This window comes from Myxine glutinosa, chromosome 13 (assembly GCF_964187855.1).
Source record: "Myxine glutinosa chromosome 13, kmMyxGlut1.1, whole genome shotgun sequence".
Taxonomy (NCBI): Eukaryota; Metazoa; Chordata; class Myxini; order Myxiniformes; family Myxinidae; genus Myxine; species Myxine glutinosa.
This window is the reverse complement of record NC_136273.1, coordinates 789221-811670: the sequence shown is the minus strand read 5'-3', so window position 1 is coordinate 811670 and position 22450 is coordinate 789221. Positions and strand designations below refer to the sequence as shown.

The 22450-nt window shown below is 40.9% G+C and overlaps 1 protein-coding gene across 1 annotated transcript in view; it reads left to right on the top strand.

Annotated features, from left to right (window-relative positions):
* The window catches only part of LOC137439183 (uncharacterized), a 320724-nt gene that overhangs the window by 88613 nt on the left and 209661 nt on the right, over positions 1–22450 (top strand). The window contains exons 5-6 of the mRNA XM_078767715.1: positions 13530–13705; positions 18941–19141. Coding sequence (XP_078623841.1) covers positions 13530–13705; positions 18941–19141 — 377 coding nt within the window. The remainder of the gene's footprint in view (positions 1–13529; positions 13706–18940; positions 19142–22450) is intronic.

Genomic DNA, 22450 nt, shown 5'->3' with positions numbered 1-22450 from the left:
CACAGCTTCATTCCCTTACCCACTACAACTTGACCCCCTTACCTCATATGAGGCATCTTTGTTGTCAATGGAAACTTACAATACCCTTTTTAATATCACAGAGAAAAACAACAAGTTTAGTTATAATCCAGGAAGTGGATATAAAACTATAACCGTTTCACCTGGAGCTTACGAGATTTCTCAAATATCTTCAGAAGTCTCTCGCCTTATGAAAGAAAAAGGTGATGAACCAAAAAATATTGTAATAGATATTCAAAAACACACTTCAAAATCAACTATTAAACTTAAAAATAATTATAAAGTTGATTTCACGATTGAAAATTCGTTTAGAGAGCTATTGGGTTTCTCTTCAAAAAAGATTGAAAATAACGGGACGTTTTACAGTGATAATGTTATCCAAATATCCTCCGGTATAAATTCAGTATTAATTCATTGTGATTTGATTGATGGTGCTTATAACGATGGAATAAGAACAAATACAATATTTTCATTCAGTGCATACTCAACCCCGATTGGTTATAAATTTAATATGGAACCAAAAAATCTTGTCTATTTACCTGTGTCAGTAAAAACCATATACAGAGTAAATTTTAGGATAACCGACCAAGATAATCGTATGATATCCTTTAATGATGAAATTATATCCATCAGAATTCACCTACGTGAAGTTTTTCAATAAATAAATAATGGTTATTGTGAGAAAACATGAGTTGGGAAAATATAAAATAATTACAGGGGAGGGCATGTACCTTTCACCATACTATACAAGGTATGTGGGTAAAGGATACTATAAACCTTAGAGACAACGAGGTGTAGGTCATCAATTTCGAAATAAAGGAGATGGGATAATTGATACTCTAATGGGTATTGGTTCAACCATCCTTAAACATAAAGACCTAATTGGTTCAACTGCTTCTGCCGTGGGCTCCGTTGCGGTTGCTATAAAGAGTATAAAAGATGCTCAAAAGGAGTCTCATAAATTACAAGCAATCAAAGAAATAAAAAAAGATAAAACTTAACTATCTTCACAAGAACGACAAAAAATCATTAAAATACTTGGGTCAGGGTTTCAACGATTTTAATACTATATAAATACAAGTATGGAAGCGATTGATAGTATCTATGATTTGGATGATACAATTATCATTTCAAACTCCACGAAAAAGGAAGACTATTTTAAGGTAAATGCTATAACAGGAACAGACTGGAATTCAAACGGAACAAAACGTTTTGAAATAAATAATCAACAAACTTACTTGAATATAGCTGATAGTTTCTTGCTGTGTAAATTTAAATTCACTAAGGCTGCGAATAATACTAATGCTACACTCGTAAATGATTTCTTCTGGAAAATGTTTGATAGTGTTCGCCTGTATATTGGAACACAAGAGGTTGAAGCGGTTGATTATGTCTCTGCTACATCTGAAATGATGAAATTTACACTATATTCGTTTGGTGATAGAATGGGTAAGGGAGCTGTTGAAGGTTTTATTCCTGATATGTCAACGGGTACAAACACAGACCCTGGTTATAGTCAAAGGAAGGCAATGTATAATGATGACACAAAACCAGAGAATAGTTTTACCGTAGCAGTACCTCTGAAAGGTATATTTGGATTTTGTGATTATGACAAAGTTTTGTATGGTCTTAAAATTAGATTTCAACTACAAAGGAATGATAATGTAAATAGGTTGCTTTTTGGGGTTGAAAATGCTTTTTGAGACAACAATAAATTTGTTATTAATGATTTGTGTTGGTATATCAGTGAATATACTCCTAATCTTAAAACGGAAGAGATGTTAAATAGAAGACTTAACTCAAAGAAACTGCTAAATGTATCATACCTTAAAAGAAGATGTCAACACGTTAAACTGGAACACACTACCTACACTTGGAATTTGGGTGTTCTTCAAGGAAAGCCACGATACCTCTGGCTCATTTTAAAAAAACCAGATGGAGAGGACGGTACTAATAAGAATAATGCGCTGAGTGATAATGCTAAGGTGAAACAACTTCGGGTTTCTCTTGATGGCACATTTTATCCGCGAGATAGATTGGAAATTGATTGGGAAAAAAATGATTATGCGGAAGCCTACAAGTCCTACCAAAAGGTGTGTGAAAGTAATGGTAATAATGATCCTATTTTGGATATGGTTGCGTTTCAAAAACTTTATACAAGCTATGCAATTGACCTGAGTTCTCAAAAGGAAACTATAAAGTCTAACGAGTGGATACTTCTCTATACATTGAAAGAGGGGAGAGTGAAGAGGGTAATGCATATTGTTTGCTTTTGGAGGAAACAGAATTACAGATTAATACAGATAATGGTGTTATGATTAATATCACATAGGTTTTTTCTCATAAATAAATGGTTGGGGTATATGTTAATCAAATCAATCTTAATAAATTAACATCTTGTATTCAAAATCAAAAGCCTTGTATTATTAATGTTAATACAATTCAAAGAAAAGGAGCTGTAAGAATTGATGTTTTACTCACACACACACAAGTAAAAACACTAAATGATGTTGGATCTCTTAAAATTAAAATGACGAAACCTATGTTAAAGAAATATTCAATAGACGAGTCAAGAGGAGGATTTCTCCCGTTTCTAATTCCTTTATTTGCTGGTTTAAGTGCGGCGGGAGCATTGACTGGTGGTATTTCAGCAGCGGTAAAAACTGCTAACGAAAGGAAGGCACAACTAAAAGCTCAAAAAGAATTGGAAAGACATAACAAGGAGTTGGCGAAACAAATTAGTGGAAGTGGTGTAATTGTAGATTTTGCTCAAAAACTTGAAAGTCTACCTGATAAAGCTAGATTGTTGGTTAGAGATATGCTTTCCTCTATCGCTCAAGCGGGTGTTAAACTAACTAAACGGGGTAATAGATTGTATCTTTCTCATAAATAAATGGATAAATGGTTTAAACAATTTGGAAAGAATACAACGTCAAATATAGAACTTACTAAGTATTGTAAAACACTAAAAATTGATAATGTGGTTATTTGTATGAGAGATGAATTAATACATATAAATAAGAATACAAAGAATATTATTATGAATTTAGACACACAGAATGGTTCTCATTGGGTTTGTATTCATAATAGTCAGGATAAATATTATTTTGATAGTTATGGTATGCCACCACCTGTTGAAGTAATACAATTCTTACAGAATGGTGTTTATCAAACATTTCAAGTTCAAGAAATTAATTCTAAATGTTGTGGTCAATTATGTTTATATGTATTATTTCAACTCAACAATAATGAAAATTTTTATGATATCATTTTTAATCTAATATAAATGACTTATGTTGGAAAAGATGGTTCTATCTTTGGAAAATCCTCTCAGGATATTGATTTATCAAATTATTATACAAAGGCACAGGCTGAACGACAAAAATATAGTGTAAGTAAAAATATTAATATGAAGAATACTTATAAATTAATCAATTATCCAAACCCTACAGATGCAAATGACTTAATTAGATTTAGTGATTTATCACAATATATATTTTTAAAGAAAACAGCACGTTTTGTTAAACAAGTAAAATTTACAACCACAACACCTGGTTATACTGACCATACACCTTTCCTCATTGAATTTAACTACCTGCTTACAATTGAATTTTATAAAGAAGGACATATAGTTAATATGCGAATTAATAAATGGGGGTACGATATGCCTGATTTAGGGTATAATTGGTCTTTTTCAATAAACATAGAAGACCTGCATGATTTGAATCAGTCTCGTAAAGAAGAATATTATCCACTTGATTAGGATATGGATTTATGTGGAAGTACAATTAATAAACAACAAATACATGGTTTTAAGAAAAGAAAAATATATGATAGTATAGCGATGGTTAGCATGACAAAGAAGGAAGGTCATGAGATAAGGATAGAAAGCCGAGGAATACAAACCGATTTGGTAGTGGGAAGATGGGGTGGTATTACCTGTCATAATATTAATCTCACATATATTTCTGATACATAAATGGCAGGAAGAAGACTACAAGAGAATTATAATTTTTGTATTCAAGGATACCTACAAGAAAAGGGTGCTCGGTATTACATACCTTATGATTTGGAGCATATACATGGGAATTTTGTCATAAAAAACTGGCCTTATACTGATATTGTTAAACCCACAAATAGAGACTTGTTTAAAGTATTAAATAAAAATGAACTTCTCAAAGTTATGAAATATAAAACTCTTTTAGAAATCGTCAACAAATCTTATTGGTATCCTATTATGAGAAAAATAATTATAGATACAAGAATATCTCAAAATCCAGATGAGTATATGTATAATATTCTTTGGGGTTTAAACTCAAGGGTAGCAAGGGATGAGGAAGGAGTTGAAGAAGAGAAGGAGGAAAGAGAGAAAAGGGAGAAGGAGGAGAGGGAACAAAGAGAGAGGGAGGAGAGGGAGATGGAAATCAGAGCGATTCAAAAAAGAGTGGATGTATTACAGCAAGAAGATCAATCTCAACTCACCGAAGAGGAAAATAAAGAAAGAATGAATGCTGTGAAAATATTGATATCAAAAATTGCTAAGATAAATGAGGAAGGAGTTAAAGAAGAGAAGGAGGAAAGAGAGAAAAAGGAGAAGGAGGAAAGGGAGAAAAAGGAGGAGGAGAGGGAGAAAAAGGAGAAGGAGGAGAGGGAGGAAAGGGAGCAAAGAGAGAGGGAGGAAAAATATAAAAAGATGGAAATCAGTGAGATTCGTAAAAGATTGAGTGTATTACAGCAAATAAATCAATCTCAACGCACCGAAGAGGAAATTAAAGAATTAACAACTCTTATGAAGATAATGGTTTCAAAAATAACAACGTCAATGTCTTCAATTTCAGGGAGGAGATTTAAACGAGAAAGTGGTGAAGAAGAAGAAGAAGAAGGAAAAGATTATGTGATTGATGATGTTGGTGTCATTGACTTTAGTTAGTTTTTATTTGTAAATAAATGGAGGAGAGAGTGAAGGCATTCCTTAGGATTCTTTATGTTTTAAAAATAAAGATTGAAATGTATATGTTGAAAACCAAAAAGGTTTTGATACTCTGTCGGAATTTTTCTGATAAGTAAATATGAGTTATTGTCTCAAATGTAAAAAGAAAACTAAATCTAAAAATATCTCTTATGTTAAAGCTAAAAATAATAGAGTTTATCAAAAAGGAATATGTCAAGTGTGTGGCTCTAAAAAGTGCCAATTCATCTCTCCTAAAAGTGGAGGAGAAATACAAAAGTTTCTGTCAGGAAGTAAATTTACAACAACTGGAATTCCAGGGGAATTACACCTTCCAGGGTATTCTTTCTGTGGTCCAGGAACAAACTTGGATAAAAGATTAGATGAGGCTGACAATCCTAAACCTTGGTCTAAACCTACAAATAGGGTTGACGAAGTTTGTATGAAGCATGATATTGCTTATGGGAAAACCACTACGTTGACTGAAAAACATAAAGCCGACAGCGAAATGTTGTATAATTTGTCTTTGATACAAAATCCAACGTTGAGAGAGAAAGTTGATAGGTTTATTGTGAGAAATTTGATAAATGCTAAATTGAAACTTGGTCTTGGTTATTCCTCAAAAAACTATTAGGCTCTAATGATGTCATCAAGACTGAGGAGCTTTTGGCTGAAGAATTACACAAACCTATAATCACAAAGTTTAAAAGAAGGAAGGTTTATTCTAAATACACCGACCACATATGGTCCGCTGATTTAATTGAATTGAATAATGACAGGGGATACAGGTATGCTTTAACCATTATTGATTTGAGGAGTAGATTTGCCTGGGTTGTCCCTTTAAAAAATAAAAGGGGTGATACTTTAATGTTAGCCTTTAAGCTAATATTTGATCGGGATAAAAGGAAACCAAAGAAGTTATGGACTGATGAGGGAACAGAGTTCTATAACAAAATATTCATGAAATTTCTTAAGGGGAAGGGTATTAAATTATACAGCACCTTTAATGAAGGAAAGGCAGTTGTTATTGAGCGTTTTAATCGTACTTTAAAAGAGAAATTATATAAAAAATTCACACAACTCGGTTCTCAAAAATGGGTGTATTTAATTCAGGATATTGTAGATAATTACAATAATACAGTTCATTCATCAACAAAATCAAAACCATCAGAAACATTTACAAAATTAGAATATGAAAAGGAGATTAATTTGAGAAAGCCCAAGTTCAAAGTTGGTGATATTGTAAGAATATACAAATGGAAAAGCCATTTTGAAAAAGGTTATACACAAAAATGGACTCGTGAATTATTTAAAATCATTGATGTAATGGATACAGTCCCTTGGACTTACAAATTATATGATATGAATGGGGAAGAAATCTTGGGTTCATTTTACTCACAAGAATTACAAAAAACAAAACTGATAAGCCATTAAACAACAACCATCCATATATTAGTGATAAGATAATGGGGTTAGGGATTTTAAGGGCTACCGCCGCCTTTTTTATAAATAAATAAATGATAGAACCAAGTATTAACCAGACTAAAGGGTGGAGGTGTAATCAACCTTGGTATATAAATGGAAAACATAATGAGTGTGAGAAATACCAGATCCGAGAGGTTGAGAGGGTCAGAAGGTCCTCAAGACGGATAAACGTATTCATTTGTTAAGTGGGGTAATGGAGGGCGGGAAGAAAAATATATTAGAGTGGAGTGAGAACTTTGATGGTTATAAACCGGATAATAAATATTATAATTTTAAAATGGTATGTGGATCGGGAGGAGGACAGACCAGGTCCCTCCGTGAAACATACCATTTTATAAACGCACAGAGAAAGGTACTTGATGTAAAGTTTATCAATATCCTAGATGGGGATGAGTTCCATAAGAGAATGGAGTTGTTTAAAAAATTAGAAAATGAGCAAATATTCATAGGATCAATGAGGAATTTTGAATGTCGCGTGGTCCTTGGAGGTTAAGTAAGGACTCCCCCATTCACTTACATGTAAAAGGAGAAGGGGGTGTCGCGGTAATCGGGGGAAAAATGGGCAGTTTGGGGAAAAGTCCCATCTAAATACATGGGTGTCCTGGAAGCCCCATTATCTCCCTACTATTATATTTAAGCATGTTCCTTTTTAAATTTTTGTCATATAATTATTTGCCCGAACTCAATTAAGATCAGTTTGTTACTTTTTTCTTTTTTTTTGCAGTGTGTCGAGCAAAAAAAGGAAGTGGTCGGAGGATTACGTGCGGTATGGGTTCACGTGTTTGACGGAACGGGACGGAAGTCAGCGTCCTCAATGCATGCTTTGCAATGTCAAGTTGAGCAACTCCGGGCTAGCACCAGCAAAACTATGGGAACACTTCAAAAAACTGCACGGCGAGGTGCAGTACAAAGACGCAACGCTGGATGAATTCAAATTGAAGAGAGTCCGATTCGACGCAAGTGCTACCTTGCCCACTCTCGGCTTCGTTCCAATTGACAAACCGATGCTCACCGTGTCGTATGAAGTTGCGTACCTGATCGCAAAGCAGGGCAAACCGCACACCGTTGGCGAGACACTCATCAAACCAGCCGCATTGAAGATGGCCAACATCATGCTGGGAAAAGCTGCTGAAAGCAAGTTGTCTCTCATTCCACTCTCAAATGATACCATCAGATGCAGAATCGATGACATCCTCGCCCAGGTAGTTGCAGATTTAGTCGAGAGCCTGACAAAATTCAGCCTTCAACTCGACGAGACCACCGACGTTTTGAATTTGAGCCAGCTCATCGTATTTGTGCGTTATGTCAAAGGAGACGAGATCAAGGAAGACTTTCTGTTCTGCAAGCCTCTCACAACAACGACGAAGGCAGCTGATGTGAAGAAGCTTGTGGACGACTTCTTCAGAAGCAACGGCCTCTCGTGGACCATGGTGTCTGCAGTTTGCTTGGACGGAGCTCCAGCCATGCTGGGATGCAACCCCGGTTTTGGAGCGCTGGTGAAGGCCGATGCACCACACATCATCGTCACACACTGCGTCCTGCACAGACATGCGCTGGCATCAAAAACCCTGCCTCCAAAACTGGCCAATGTTCTGAAAATCGTCGTTGAAACTGTGAATTACGTGCGAAGCTGTGCTCTGAATTATCACATCTTCAAAGAGCTGTGCAATGAAATCGGCTCTGAATTTGAAGTCCTTCTCTACCACTATAACGTTCGATGGTTATCACGAGGGAAGGTAGTGAGCCGTGTTTTTGCCTTACGTGTAGAATTAGCCCTGTTTTTGCGATAACACCAGCATTGCCATGCAACGCACTTCCAAGAATCAGAGTTCATCCTCGCCTTGGCGTACTTGGCTGACATCTTCGACACACTCAATCATCTCAATTGCCAGATGTAGGGCGGTGGAGTGAATGTCATTGAATCTGAAGAAAAGCTGAGCGCTTTCCGAAAGAAGTTACCGTTGTGGAGGCGGCGAACAGAGAACGACAACTTCGCGAACTTTTCGCTACTGGATGAGTGTGTGAGCGGGATCGAATCTGAATCTGAGTCTGAAGTTGGAGGCACTGCTGTACCGGGGGAGCTGAAGCAAGCGATTGCCACGCACTTGGATGAGCTCTGAAAGTCATTCGACGGCTACTTCCCCGACCAAGAGCAATACCCAGCATGGCTGCGCCAGCCGTTTACTTTCGACGTTGCAACGGCAGATGTCAACGACCAATACCTCGACGACCTCATCGAACTTCAGCAGAGCCAGACTCAACAACAAATCTTTGGCACAACAACACTCAACATTTTGGTGCCGCCAAATGGAAGGGTATCCTCACATCACTAAAATTGCCCTTGAGATCCTCACGCCGTTCGTTACAACGTATCTCTGCGAGCATGCGTTTTCGAAAGTGGTGGACATTAAAACAAAGAAAAGGAGCAGGCTTGCATGCGAAAATGATTTGAGGGTGGCCCTTGCCAAAACAAAACCACGCATTTCCCAGATCGCCTCCCGGAAAGAAGAACAGAAAACGCATTAAGATGCAATTCTTCTTATTTTTTTTGTCAAATTTGAGGGGTTCCACGAGTGATCGGTGGGTTTCGTTAGGGTTCGGCGCCTTTAAAAAGATAAAGAACCACTGCTCTATGAAGAGAATATGGAGAACACAAATGACTAAAATGTGCAATTTGTTTTTTTTTAGTTGTTTTCATCAAGTTTCATTTAAATGCATCTTGGATGTGGATGCGAACGGGCTTTACATTTTGAGATGTTTTCTAGTTGACAGTTTTACTTTGACAAACCACTTCAAAGCTTCCAAAATGAAGTTCCAAAATCTTTAAGTTTCAAAAGCTGAGAATAGCTCGGTTTGATCACTATTGAATTGTTCACTTCACATCTTTGTTTTATGTAACACTCCATTAGGCAGCAAATGCACATCAGTAAATTTCCCAGTAATTTCTGTCGATTCTCCATTAGGAAGCAAATACACCTTCGTAAATATCCCAGTAATTTCTCTATATTCTCCATTCGGCAGCAAATATACCTTCGTAAATTTCCCAGTAATTTCTGTCGATTCTCCATTCGGCAGAAAATACACCTTTGTAAATTTCCCAGTAATTTCTGCAGATTCTCCATTCGGCAGAAAATACACCTTTGTAAATTTCCCAGTAATTTCTGCAGATTCTCCATTCGGCAGCAAATACGCCTTAGTATATTTCCCAGTAATTTCTGTAGATTCTCCATTCGGCAGCAAATACGCCTTAGTAAATTTCCCAGTAATTTCTCTATTTTCTCCATTCGGCAGCAAATACACCTTAGTATATTTCCCAGTACTTTCTGTCGATTCTCCATTCAGCAGCAAATATGCCTTCGTAAATTTCCCAGTAATTTCTGTAGATTCTCCATATGGCAGCAAATACGCCTTAGTAAATTTCCCAGTAATTTCTGTAGATTCTTTATTGGGCAGCAAATACACTTCAGTAAATTTCCCAGTAATTTCTGTAGATTCTCCATTCGGCAGCAAATACGCCTTAGTAAATTTCCCAGTAATTTATCTAGATTCTCCATTCGGCAGCAAATACATCTTGGTAAATTTCCCAGTAATTTCTCGAGATTCTCCATTCGGCAGCAAATACACCTTAGTAAATTTCCCAGGAATTTCTGGAGATTATCCATTGGGCAGCAAATACACCTTTGTCAAATTCTGATTTCTTTCCCGAAAGTCCTAATAGTGTCCATCTTGTTTATCCCTTGTATCTCGCCCCAGCCCTCTCCCTTCCACAAATATCCCGATGTCCCTGTTCTCCACTGTTGTTGTACTTTCCGCTATCTCCCTCTCTTGCCTCCTACTCCCTCTATTATATGTTGTATGTGTTAGCTCTTATACCAGCCTCGACTTGGTATGCAAAAAGAAAGAAAGAAAAAAAAGAAATAAGAGAGTTCGGATGAGTGGTTAAAATTTCTTCCATGTTATCTGAGAGAGGTCTGGATGGAGTCGTAACTGTTTGGAGGAGGGACAACACAGATAGTGGAAGGGAAGTTGAAGCTGGTGCACCTGGGGGTTAGGAGGTGTAAGATCAGCAAAGTGCAATTCCGCTGCTGGGGTTCAGGCCTATAGAATCGGACGAGACAGCTCAGAAATTGATATAGTTCAGAAATTGGGAGTGCAGGAAGAACAAAAATAAATAAATAGCTGAAATGGTGGTTTAGTACTCCCAGTGGTCTAAGAAACTCAAGGGTACCATTAAAATTGGAGGCGCTGATTGCAGAAACAAACGGTGCAAAAGCTATAAGCCTCCTTTATCCTATAGTATAGACTCTACAGGATATACGGAGGCTTTACAAGATGTGGGAGTGGAGGGGAAGTGAGGGGGGAATTTGAGAGGAGACAGGACGAAGGGGAAGCTGAGAGGGGCATGACGAGAAGGAAGCCGAGAGAGAGCAGGACAAGCGGGTAGCCGAGAGGGGGCGGGACAAGTGGGTAGCCGAGAGGGGGCAGGATGAGGGGGTAACCAAGAAGAATAGGACGATGGGGAAGTCGAGAAGGTGAAGCTTTAAGGGGAGACTTTGAGGGGTTGGGGTGAGAGGGGTTGCTGAAAAGGGGGTAGTGAAGTGGAGAGATACTGAAGAGGGCTGCACTCACGTAGGAAAGTTGGGGTTGGAAGGGGTGATGGTTTGTCGGAGATGCCCTGTGAAGGGGAGGAAGAATAGCTCGTGATGAAGAAGAACATGTGGGATGTTAATGCCAGAGAAGTAAGTGAATATAAGCATTTTAATGTTTTCAAAAGCTTTTTAAAGGAAGAAGCATTTCTTCAATGAAGATCATGAGAAAATGATGCAGGAAAAGGAGAGATGTGGAGGAAGTACAGGTGGAGGGCAGAATACAATCTTGTTTTTTATATTTTTCTTTATTTTTGTACGTAGAGGGGAATAGGATAATGTTGAAAAGGCTGAAAAGACAAAAAAATGAGATACAGGACAACAAAACACCCTCAAAACCCAGACGATTAAGTTCCGACTATCTGAGGAGGCCAAGCAAGGCTGCATAAAAAAATACGAATTCAAAAAAATATCCACAACAAGGTAAGATTTATCATGGAAATTTTCAATGAAAATGCAAACAATGCACATGGAAGAAAATACAGACTTGGCATTTAATATGGAATTTTTTTTGTGGGGGTGAACTTACTTTTCAAGATGTCTTGGAACCAAAAGTTCATTGGAATTATGTTGAAATTATTCTAGATTTTGTTAATGTGACCTTTAAAAGAAACAAAAACCACATTTGACATTTCAAAGCAAATAAATTGGTTCTTGAAAGTGATGTAAACTGATATCGAACTCAATTCATGGACAGTACTGTGTTAAACTTCTGTGCGTTTTCCAGAAGTATCTCTTTATTTTGCACATTAGCCAAAATTTTTTTTAACAAAAACAAAAGTTAAATTATGACTGTGATTACGGACAGTAAAATTACAGTTCAGTACTTCGTGTAACCCCCACGAGCATTCAGGAGAGCACGTACACGTCGAGGCATGCTGTTCATGAGATTTGCCAAGGTTTGGACAGGAATCGCTTCCCATGCAGTCACAATAGCCTGCTGCAATTCACGCACAGAGGCAGGCTGCTGGTCCAAGTTGTCGATTTGACACGTTAATTCTGCCCACAAGTTCTCCATCAGATTCATATCCGGGGACATGGCAGGCCACTCCATATGCTCTACACCATGGTCAGCAAGAAAGTGTTGGATCATGCAAGCACGATGAGGCTGTGCATTGTCATCTTGGAAGACAAAGTTTCCTCGAAAGGCTGCATGAACAAATGGAAGCAATGTTTCTTCCAGAATGGCCCTGTGCTTGAACTGGTTCAGGTTTCCATTCAGAACAACCAGGTCAGTTTTGCCCCCTGCATGAAAAGCAGCCCAAACAGTCACCCCACCACCTCCAGCTTGGACTCTTGGCACTATACAATCTTCGTTGTAGGCTTCATGCACTTGTCTGCGCACTCGGACGCGGCCATCTTGATGATAGACCAGAAATCTAGACTCGTCACTGAAGATCACATGATTCCAGTGTTCTGGCTGCCATTGACGGTGCTCTCTGGCCCACTGCAATCGGCGCTGGCGGTGTTGTCTGGTCAGACGTGGCTTTCTCAGGGGACGCCTGGCACGACAGCCTGCTTGAACCAGTCGTTGGTTGACTAGCCTTCTGGATACAGGCACATTTGTCAGTTGCTGCCACTCAGCCCTAAGCCGATTAGCTGACTTGGTACGGCCATTGCGGACTAACCGGTGCAGCTGGCGATTATCCCTCCTTGTGGTTCTGCGGGGACGTCCTGGCCTCGGTATTGGAGTAATGAACACCCCTCTGAGCAATTCCTTTCAGGATATTTGACACCTGACCTTGAGTGATGCCATACTGCCAAGCAACAGCACGCTGTTTCATGCCGGAATTTCGTAAAGCCACCACTAAATGACAAACAGCATTGTCGAGTTGACGGACCATCTCCAGGGGAAGCGGCAATAACTTTTGTAGACGTGCAGCAGTTGTTTTCCACTAATACAGAACACAACAACCCTTATATACCCGATTGTGAAGCCAATCGTCAAATGTACCTGTCCGTACATTTTGTCACGCCACCTGTGATATAATCCTGTTATTGACTTCTTGCTGCGACAGACAATCAGTGACATGCTTCTTTTAACAAAGAAATCACCGAAGCGTAAAATAAACTCACCAGATTGATATACCGAGTTCAGAAAGTAAACCCAAGTCAAGAAAAAATATATATTCCATATTAAATGCCAAGTCTGTATAACAGAACAACACAATGGATCCCGTTCGGAAAACTTAACTTTACACGTCTATTTTCTTTCCTTCGATTTAAATGTCTGCAACACTCTATCAATCCTTTCCCTTTGTCTTCCTTTGTTATTAATATGTAGGTGACCCCACAAGCTAAAAGTTATTTTAGAGTACAGTACCCATTTTTCAGTGTATGGTATTTCTCCAATTCTGTCTTGCTTGGTATTACATCATATATATTTGTTTGTCAGACTTTAATTTAACTGTGTTGTCCTCATTGTGGTGCAGCAATGCAGGAAGAGGCCCTTAAGCTCGTGTTGCTTGCTCTTGAGGATGGCTCGGCCCTCTCACGGAAGGTGCTGGTTTTGTTTGTCGTGCAGCGCCTGGAACCTCGCTTTCCCCAGGCATCCAAAACCAGTATTGGCCATGTGGTGCAACTGCTTTACCGGGCTTCATGCTTTAAGGTGAGAACGCATGGTATTGAGCAAGCACCGTGTTGATCTTCATGTTCACTGCACGATGTTAAGGACTCCTTTTTAGCTCACCTGTCGCATCGTCCGTCCGTCCATCTGTAAACACTTGCCACTTCTTGTCTGAAACTGCTGATACGGTTGTGACCAAACTTTGCTGAAATTATCTTCAATGTGGTAGAACTGAGTGTCATCTTCCCCTCTCCACCGATAAGTATGTTATTGTCATGTTTAAAGGTCCCAAAAGTTCTCGAATTTCGATCAGGCTTTACCAATCAATGCAAAACTTTACATTTGTGATCAATGACCCAAGGGAAATATATATTTTTACCTGCAACATGTCACAGGTCTGCAAGATCTTTGCAGTGCTGTTGTTGTTGCTGTTATTGGGATTCTTATTGGAGGTCGATTTTTGAAATGTGCACCCATTGGTTGAACAGCTGTCGGACCACACCCTCATCTGTTGCTTGACTCCACCCACCACAATGCCAAGACAAAATTATATAGCCATCATCTTGTTTCCTGGTGGGCCTAGCACATTAGGCCTGTATTCAGCTTCTGCTGATTATACACTGTCCGGTTTTGTTGCGTCAGATTTCCATTGGCTTTGTTTGGATTGAGTGTTAAATTATTAGTAAGGGTTTTCAAGCCCTTATGCCCCTCCCTTAAAAAAATAGCATTATGTAATTTTGATTGGCGCCATAGGCACATTTCCAAATCGGCTCATTGCCAGATTTTTAAAGGCAATTATGCTGCACTTAAGGACAGTCCCGTTTTTTTCGAATGACCATGTACAGGTTTTCATGAACAAAATGTTTATTACCATAGAAAGAGTGGGAGTGCGGAACCTTGCTAACTGAGTACGCCTTTGACGTTCTTGAGGCTCGAGCCAAGATGTACTGTAATCTATATACCCTACAGAGTACAATAACAACCGTATCTGCCGCTCCTGTTCAGAGTGGGTGCACTCGCTGCATGGAACCAGACCTTGCTGTTTGTCAGACTCGTAATTGATATTGAACCAAACCGTGAAGACCCTCGGAGATGAATTGTACAATACCTTCAACAGCAAGGATGAGGGTGTTGAGTGGACGGAGGAGGCGAAAAATATATATTTTGTTTTTCAGGATGTGACCACAGTGATCATTCATGTGTTTTTAACAATGACTGCATCAGTCACGTGGTATGGCAGCCATATTGGATGAAAGGAAAACCTTTAAAATCCATCTTCTCTGAAACCGCTTAATCAATCAATCCGAAACAAAATACAGACGGCATTTAATATGGAATTTTTTTTCTTTTCTTGACTTGGGTTTACTTTCTGAACTCAGTATATCAATCTGGTGAGTTTCATTTACCCTTCGGTGATGTCTTTGTTGAAAGAACCATGTCACTGATTGTCTTTCGCAGCAAGAAGTCAATAACAGGATTATATCACAGGTGGCGTGACAAAATGTAAGGACAGGTACATTTGACGATTGGCTTAACAATCGGGTATATAAGGGTTGTTGCGTTTGTATTAGTGGAAAACAACTGCTGCACGTCTACAAAAGTTATTGCCGCTTCCTCTGGAGATGGTCCGTCAACTTTTTTTTTTTTTTTTTTTTGTATACAAGATCGAGGCTCGTGAAAGAGCGAACATTAATCACACAGAAAGACAAACCGACACATAAAACATATAACATAGGGAGCGGTAGACAAGATGGGGAGAGAGGGGGAAGGACACAAACACAACATTTGAGAGCAGGGACCGAGAGACATGGAGACATCGAGAGATCTGAGAGAGGGCGAGGGCTTTGGGGGGGGGGGGGGGCGTGGGAAGGGGGCAGTGGGAGAGGTATAAAACATATGGACACTGCCAGGGCTTCCAGGAAAGAAGTTGGAATTTCAAACAAGGTGGATCTGGGGTGAATTAGCGGGGGTAGAAAAGATCGAGGTTTTGGATGGGGGAAGATAAGAGATGGTGGTGAACAGCTGTTTTAAAGACCTGGAGGGAGGAGTGGGATTGAAGGGAGTGAGGGAGTTTGTTCCAGAGGCGGGAGAAAAGAGGAATGAAAGAGTGAAGGTGAGCGGAGAGCCGAGATTTCGGCAGTTTAACCATCAGAGGGTTGCTGGCAGATCTTGTGCGACCTGTAGGAATATTTGGGGGACAGAGCACAGAGAGAGCTGGGGGTGCAAGGCCGGAGAGGAGTCGGTAGAAGACAGAAAGACCACCTACCTGCCTGCGGTGAGTGAGTGAAAGGCCCTCAGAGATAGCTTCATCGCGGGAGATTCCAATAATTCTGAAGTCCCCATGACAACTTGACAATGCTGTTTGTCATGGAGTGGTGGCTTTACGAAATTCTGGCATGAAACAGCGTGCTATTGCTCGGCAGTATGGCATCACTCAAGGTCAGGTGTCAAAGATCCTGAAACGAAATGCTCAGAGGGGTGTCCCTACTCCAATACCAAGGCCAGGACGTCCACCCAGAACCTCAAGGAGAGATGATCGCCAGCTGCACCGGTTAGTCTGCAATGGCCATACAAAGTCAGCTTATCGGCTTAGGGCTGAGTGGCAGCAACTGACAAATGTGCCTGTATCCAGAAGGCTAGTCAACTAACGACTGGTTCAAGCAGGCTATCGTGCCAGGCGTCCCCTGAGAAAGCCACGCCTGACCAGACAACACAGCCAGCGCCGATTGCAGTGGGCCAGAGAGCACCGTCAATGGCAGCCAGGACACTGGAATCACGTGACCTTCAGTGACGAGTCTAGATTTCTGGTCTATCGTCAAGATGGCCGCGTCCGAGTGCGCAGACGAGTGCATGAAGCCCACAACGAAGATTGTATAGTGCCAAGAGTCCAAGCTGGAGGTGGTTTGGTGACCGTTTGGGCTGCTTTTCATGCAGGGGGCAAAACTGACCTGGTTGTTCTGAATGGAAACCTGAACCAGTTCAAGTACAGGGTCATTATGGAAGAAACATTGCTTCCATTTGCTCGTGCAGCCTTTCGAGGAAACTTTGTCTTCCAAGATGACAATGCACGGCGTCATCGAGCTCGCATTGATCCAACACTTTCTTGCTGACCGTGGTGTAGAGCATATGGAGTGGCCTGCCATGTCCACGGATATGAATCCGATAGAGAACTTGTGGGCAGAATTAACGCGTCAAATCGACAACTTGGACCAGCAGCCGACCTCTGTGCGTGAATTGCAGCAGACTATTGTTACTGCATGGCAAGCGATTCCTGTCCAAACCTTGGCAAATCTCGTGAACAGCATGCCTCGACGTGTACGTGCTCTCCTGAATGCCCGTGGGGGTTAGACGAAGTACTGAACTGTAATTTTACTGTCCGTAATCCCAGTCATAATTTAGCTTTTGTTTTTGTTGAATTTTTTTTTGGCTAATGTGCAAAATAAAGAGATACTTCTGGAAAACGTACAGAAGTTTAACACAGTACTGTCCGTGAATTGAGTTCGATATCAGTTTACATCACTTTCAAGGATCAATTTATTTGCTTCGAAATGTCAAATGTGGTTTTTGTTTCTTTTAAAGGTCACATTAACAAAATCTGGAATAATTTCAACATAATTCCAATGAACTTTTGGTTCTAAGTCATCTTGAAAAGTAGGTTCTCCAACAACAACAACAACAACAACATGCATTTTAAGGCCATTTTTCCTGCTAGAGCGGGGGTTAGCCCTGTGGTCCCCATGACAATCTTCTCCATTTTGCCCTATTTTCTGAATCTCTCCTTGTTAACCCCCTTGCCTGCATTTCTTCTTCCACCATCTTTAGCCAAGTCTTTCTCGGTCTTCGCCGTCCTCTACTTCCTTCTACATTAATTTCCATCACTCTTCTCAACCAGTCACTTTCATCCTTCCTCAACACATGACCAAACCATATCAACCTGTTCCTCTTCACAGCATCAATCACAGGCAATATTCCCATCATCTTTCGCAATTCATCATTTGTCTTCCTCTCTCTCAACGATACTCCGCACATCCATCGAACCATTCGCATTTCCACCCTTTCCAGCCTTCACTGCTGCTCTACGTTCATTACCCATGTCTCGCTCCCATAAATCATAACACTTCTCACACATGCAGCATACACCTTTCCCTTCAGCTTCAGCGACACTCTCCTCCTCATCAGCACGCCACTCAGTTCCCGAAACTTCTTCCATGCACATCTCACTCGAGCAACCGTTGCCGAGTCTGATCCACCTTTTCACCCCCACAAAAAAATATTCCATATTAAATGCCAAGTCTGTATATGATTGACTTCCTATGGGAACGTTTGATTAAAATAAGCTGATCCGGAACACACTACGGCCACCTGTGATGTTATAACACAGAAAGTGAGCAATATCTCAAAATATGAATTATAGACACCTTGGAGTATTACCTTATCAAACACGGCTAATTTTGACACAAGAGGAAGTGACATAATCATCCTGGAAGTGGGCAGTATCTCAAAAACTAAGGCTCATATACAGCAGGGAGTTGTACTACTGTGAACATCATGTCAATACTACTTGACATGAAATGTGTATTCTCAATCCAGCTCTTATTAGTCCCCTACCGGTGTACACCGGAGGGGACTATAGGTTTGCACTCCGTCCCTCCGTCTGTCTGTCTGTCTGTCTGTCTGTCTGTCAGTCTGTCCGTCTGTCCATCTGTCCGTCTGTCCATCTGTCCGTCCGTCAGTCCGTCACGCAAAGAACAGCTTTCCAGACTTTTTTTTCTAAACTCTTAATGCTAATGATTTCAAACTTGGTACCTGGGTCCTCATGATAAGTTACAGATCAAGTTCGAACTTCACGACGTTTCGATCATTTTTGACAAAGTTATGGCACTTTGAACTTTGGTAATTTCCCCAACAGTTTTCCTGACTATAATTTGGAGTGCGGTAAGTCAAAGCTGTTAATATTCCGTGTTTTAACTCCAATTTACATTCTGTTTCCACTTTTAGTGAGAAGTTGGGGTTTGTGCAACCATTCATGAACTTTATTTGGTGCAAATCGGATAATTTTTAGCCGAGTTACCTCAGACCGTGAGTTGGTAATTATATAATTCACACAGTTTTCCGGATGACAGACTGCCGGTAGGGGACATGTATTGCAGCGCAATACTCAGAATGGTTGTTTTTACCCTGATCCATCCATAACTCCACTTTCTGGCAACCAGCCAATTGAGCTACAGGACCACTGGTCCTAAACGTTATTTTTAAATGCCCTGACACAACTTGCAGGTGACGAAGCGTGACGAAGACTCTTCGTTGATGCAACTGAAGGAAGAGTTCCGCACGTATGAAGCTTTGCGGCGTGAGCACGACTCTCAGGTGGTGCAGATCGCAATGGAAGCCGGCCTGCGCATTGCGCCTGACCAGTGGTCCTCACTGCTCTATGGAGACCTCGCACACAAGTCCCACATGCAGTCCATCATTGACAAGGTGTGTTGTGTTGGGGTGTACAGGTGCTTTATCACCGATTAATGTGTGGTCATTCTCGGAGATGAACATTCCTCCAAGCTCAAATGTATATGTATAAGAGCAAGTCTGTTTGATTTTCCTAATAGCTGTGATATGTCCAATGGCTGTGGAAATTGTGGTACCGCATCATTTTCACATGCGGAAGGTCAATGTCACAATAATAACTTGCAATTCTTAATCAAATCGATGTAAAAACATGAAATAACGGTGCATTGGGCGAGTGAGCGTCATAAGTGACGTGATGTACACCCTCCCCTCATCTCACACATAATGTATACACCATATGCCCCAATTTGTTAACAACTTCATTTAACTTGCAAATCAGGGGTATTGTCAAGAACGCAACCATTTTCTTTGTTCTTTATTTTATTACATTTACAGTTTTTTACTCATAATACCTGCTCCTTCAGGAGTGAAATATGGTGTCAGTGCCCCCTTCTTCCTGCAGAGGTCAGTGGTTCAACTACTTTCACTATTCAATGTGTACAGGCGAAAATCACATGTTATCTGCCCATCCTTGTGGGGAAGGGGTGAGAGGTGGGATTTCTTTAGTGTCCATGACCTGACTCACAGTAACCCGGACACGTGAAAATTTGGTGGATATTGGCCCAAACTGTTTTCAATTCTCGAAGGTTCAGATATACATACCCATGGACAGTATTCCAATCTTCTGGTTGGGTCAGCCAGGGACAGGTTTTGACCCAAAGTCGTCCTTGAAGTGAAGTTTGTCAATGTATCACATACAGGACGAGGACGTTGGGAGAGATCAATGTAAACTTGTACATAACAGACAAATCTATAAAAGTTACTTCATTTGAACCTGAGACAGGCTCACGGGCAAAGGTGTGAATGCCAAATAGGCATTTCGGATAATCACCAGTTATGGACTTAAGCCTGCTATCTATGTGAATGTGTGTATGAATATCCTATCGTTCTGTTTTTGCCTCCTGTTTTGTGAGTTTGACACTGTAGTTCACACTACATTAAAAAGATGCACAGATGTCATCAAATCACATGATATTTGCTTATGCTTTACTTTTCGATGCAAAAACTTTCTACAAGTTGTTATGGCCTGCAGCACACCAATCCAATCATATGAGCAAACCGGCTTTATTTATGGTTATAACAATCGGAAATATAGTCATATAAATAAAGAAAGAGGAAACGAAGAAGGAAGAAGAAGAGGGAAAACCTGATTCGGCCTGCACGAGGGCGAAGGAGTAGGCAACCAGGAAGCTGGAGGGTGCTGCTCGTGTAAAGGGCTTGACTTGATAAAGAGTAAAGGACTTGATGGAACCACTTGGAATCCGGACAGTCCCAGTGGAGGACTTGCAGTCCGATGGTCCAGAAGATGTCAGAAGAGGAGAGACCCAGACGATGAGTAGGTGGGCGGCACCGCATTCTCCATTATCAAGCTTAAGGCAAGATCGGGGGTTCGAACTGGAGGAGCTGCAGCAAGAGTTCGAGCAAATATAGCATTCAATGCAGTCCTCCCGCCCTCCCCCCAGCAGGCCACGATCCAGACCTCACAGTAGGCCACAATCCAGACCTCACAGAAGGCCACAATTTAGGCCCAACCATAGGCCCCAATGCAGGCCCCAAGGTAGAGATATGGCAGCAAGTTCGATCAAACACCACCTTCAGGTAGAGATCCCGCAGTAAGAGTTTGATCCAGCACCACCTTCAGGGAGAGATACTGCAGCTTGAAACGCTACAACAAGCAAAAGACACTCAGCAATGAACCCTATTCAAAATGGCCTCTCTCTACTCCTCTGCATCAACTTCCTGGTTCTCTCCCCGGCCCCATAGCCAATGATAGGCTTTATACCCATGGGCTGAACCACTTGGTCCAACCTGGGGGAGGGGAGGCAGTGGGGGGTTGAGGGGAGGGGGGAAAGAAGAATAAGCAGCATCAGAAACAAAAGAAAAGTCAGACCGTAACACCTTCCCCCCTTAATGAAGAAAACTTTACCCCAAACAAAGTTTTCTTTTACAAAGGCAGGTACACAGTTTTACAAATGCAGGTACACACTTTTACAAAGGCAGGTTAGTCTCAACACAGCATAAAACAGTGCAGTAACCAAACAGCCACATCTCGTTGTGACATTTACAGGCCTCAGGGTTAATTCGCATGCACATCACACTCTACTGAAAGGCTCCTCAAAAACGGGCATGGGGATAAGGGGAGCTGGTTTAATCGATGGCTGTGGTGTCCCTATCATTTGGCAGGTATGGCAGGTCTTTCAGTGTGCCACTATGTCCTGATGCAACTTCGGCCAATAAAAATGTGCCATGATCCTAGCCTGAGTTTTCCTGATTCCCACCTGTCCGGCCATAGGAATTTCATGGGCCATCCGTAGAATTTCAGGACGATAACTGGGTGGTACCACTACCTGGTGTACCACAGACCAATCGTCACTTGCTGGAGCACAAGGGGGTCTCCACTTTCTCATTAACACATCAGATGTCACTTAGTAACATCCCGAGAACTCCATCGCTTCCAATTCAGACACAGCCTTTTGTCTTAGGTCTCTTGGTACATGATCTGCTTGCTGGCCCTTAACTAGTGAAGAATGATTCAACACGGGCACACAAGAAACCCCATTCCCTTTCTCCACTAGTTAAATCATTGAAAAATGTCTCTCCCAACCATATACCTTTTCCAACTCTATGTCGGTCTATGTCGGTTTCCAACTCCAATTTCCGTTACGTGCTCTTCCCCAAACCCCGGTCATGGTATACCTCCGAGCCCCTAGAGGAGTCACGGCAGAAAGATGTGTTATTCTGTGTGTCAAAGATCAATGGTGAAACCACACCAATTGTTACCAACAAACAAGTATTGTATTAAGGTCACACAAGAATAACAGTACAATAACAATATTAATCAATTGTACAACCAATATATCATTCCTATGATGGCACCATCAGTTCCATACAATATAACTCACTGTGCTCCAAGTGAGCGAAAAATAACATTCCCAATGTCTCTGTCCCAGCTTCAAACCAAAGTCGATCCACGCTCCAGGGATCGTCAGAACGATGTTGTATTGAGACCAGAATCCCGCTCGGTTGACAGTCACACTGCCAAATATGGGCAAAGGTACCCTAAAGGGGCGACTGGGAAATCACACCTTCGGGTATGGATGTTCAACGGCTCCCCACACGGCGAACCGCAAATTCCCACTTGAAATCCACGTTACACACACACACCAGGTTAACATCTGGATGCGGTGAAAATTGAAGCGAGATGAAGGGCCTAGAGCGATGCGA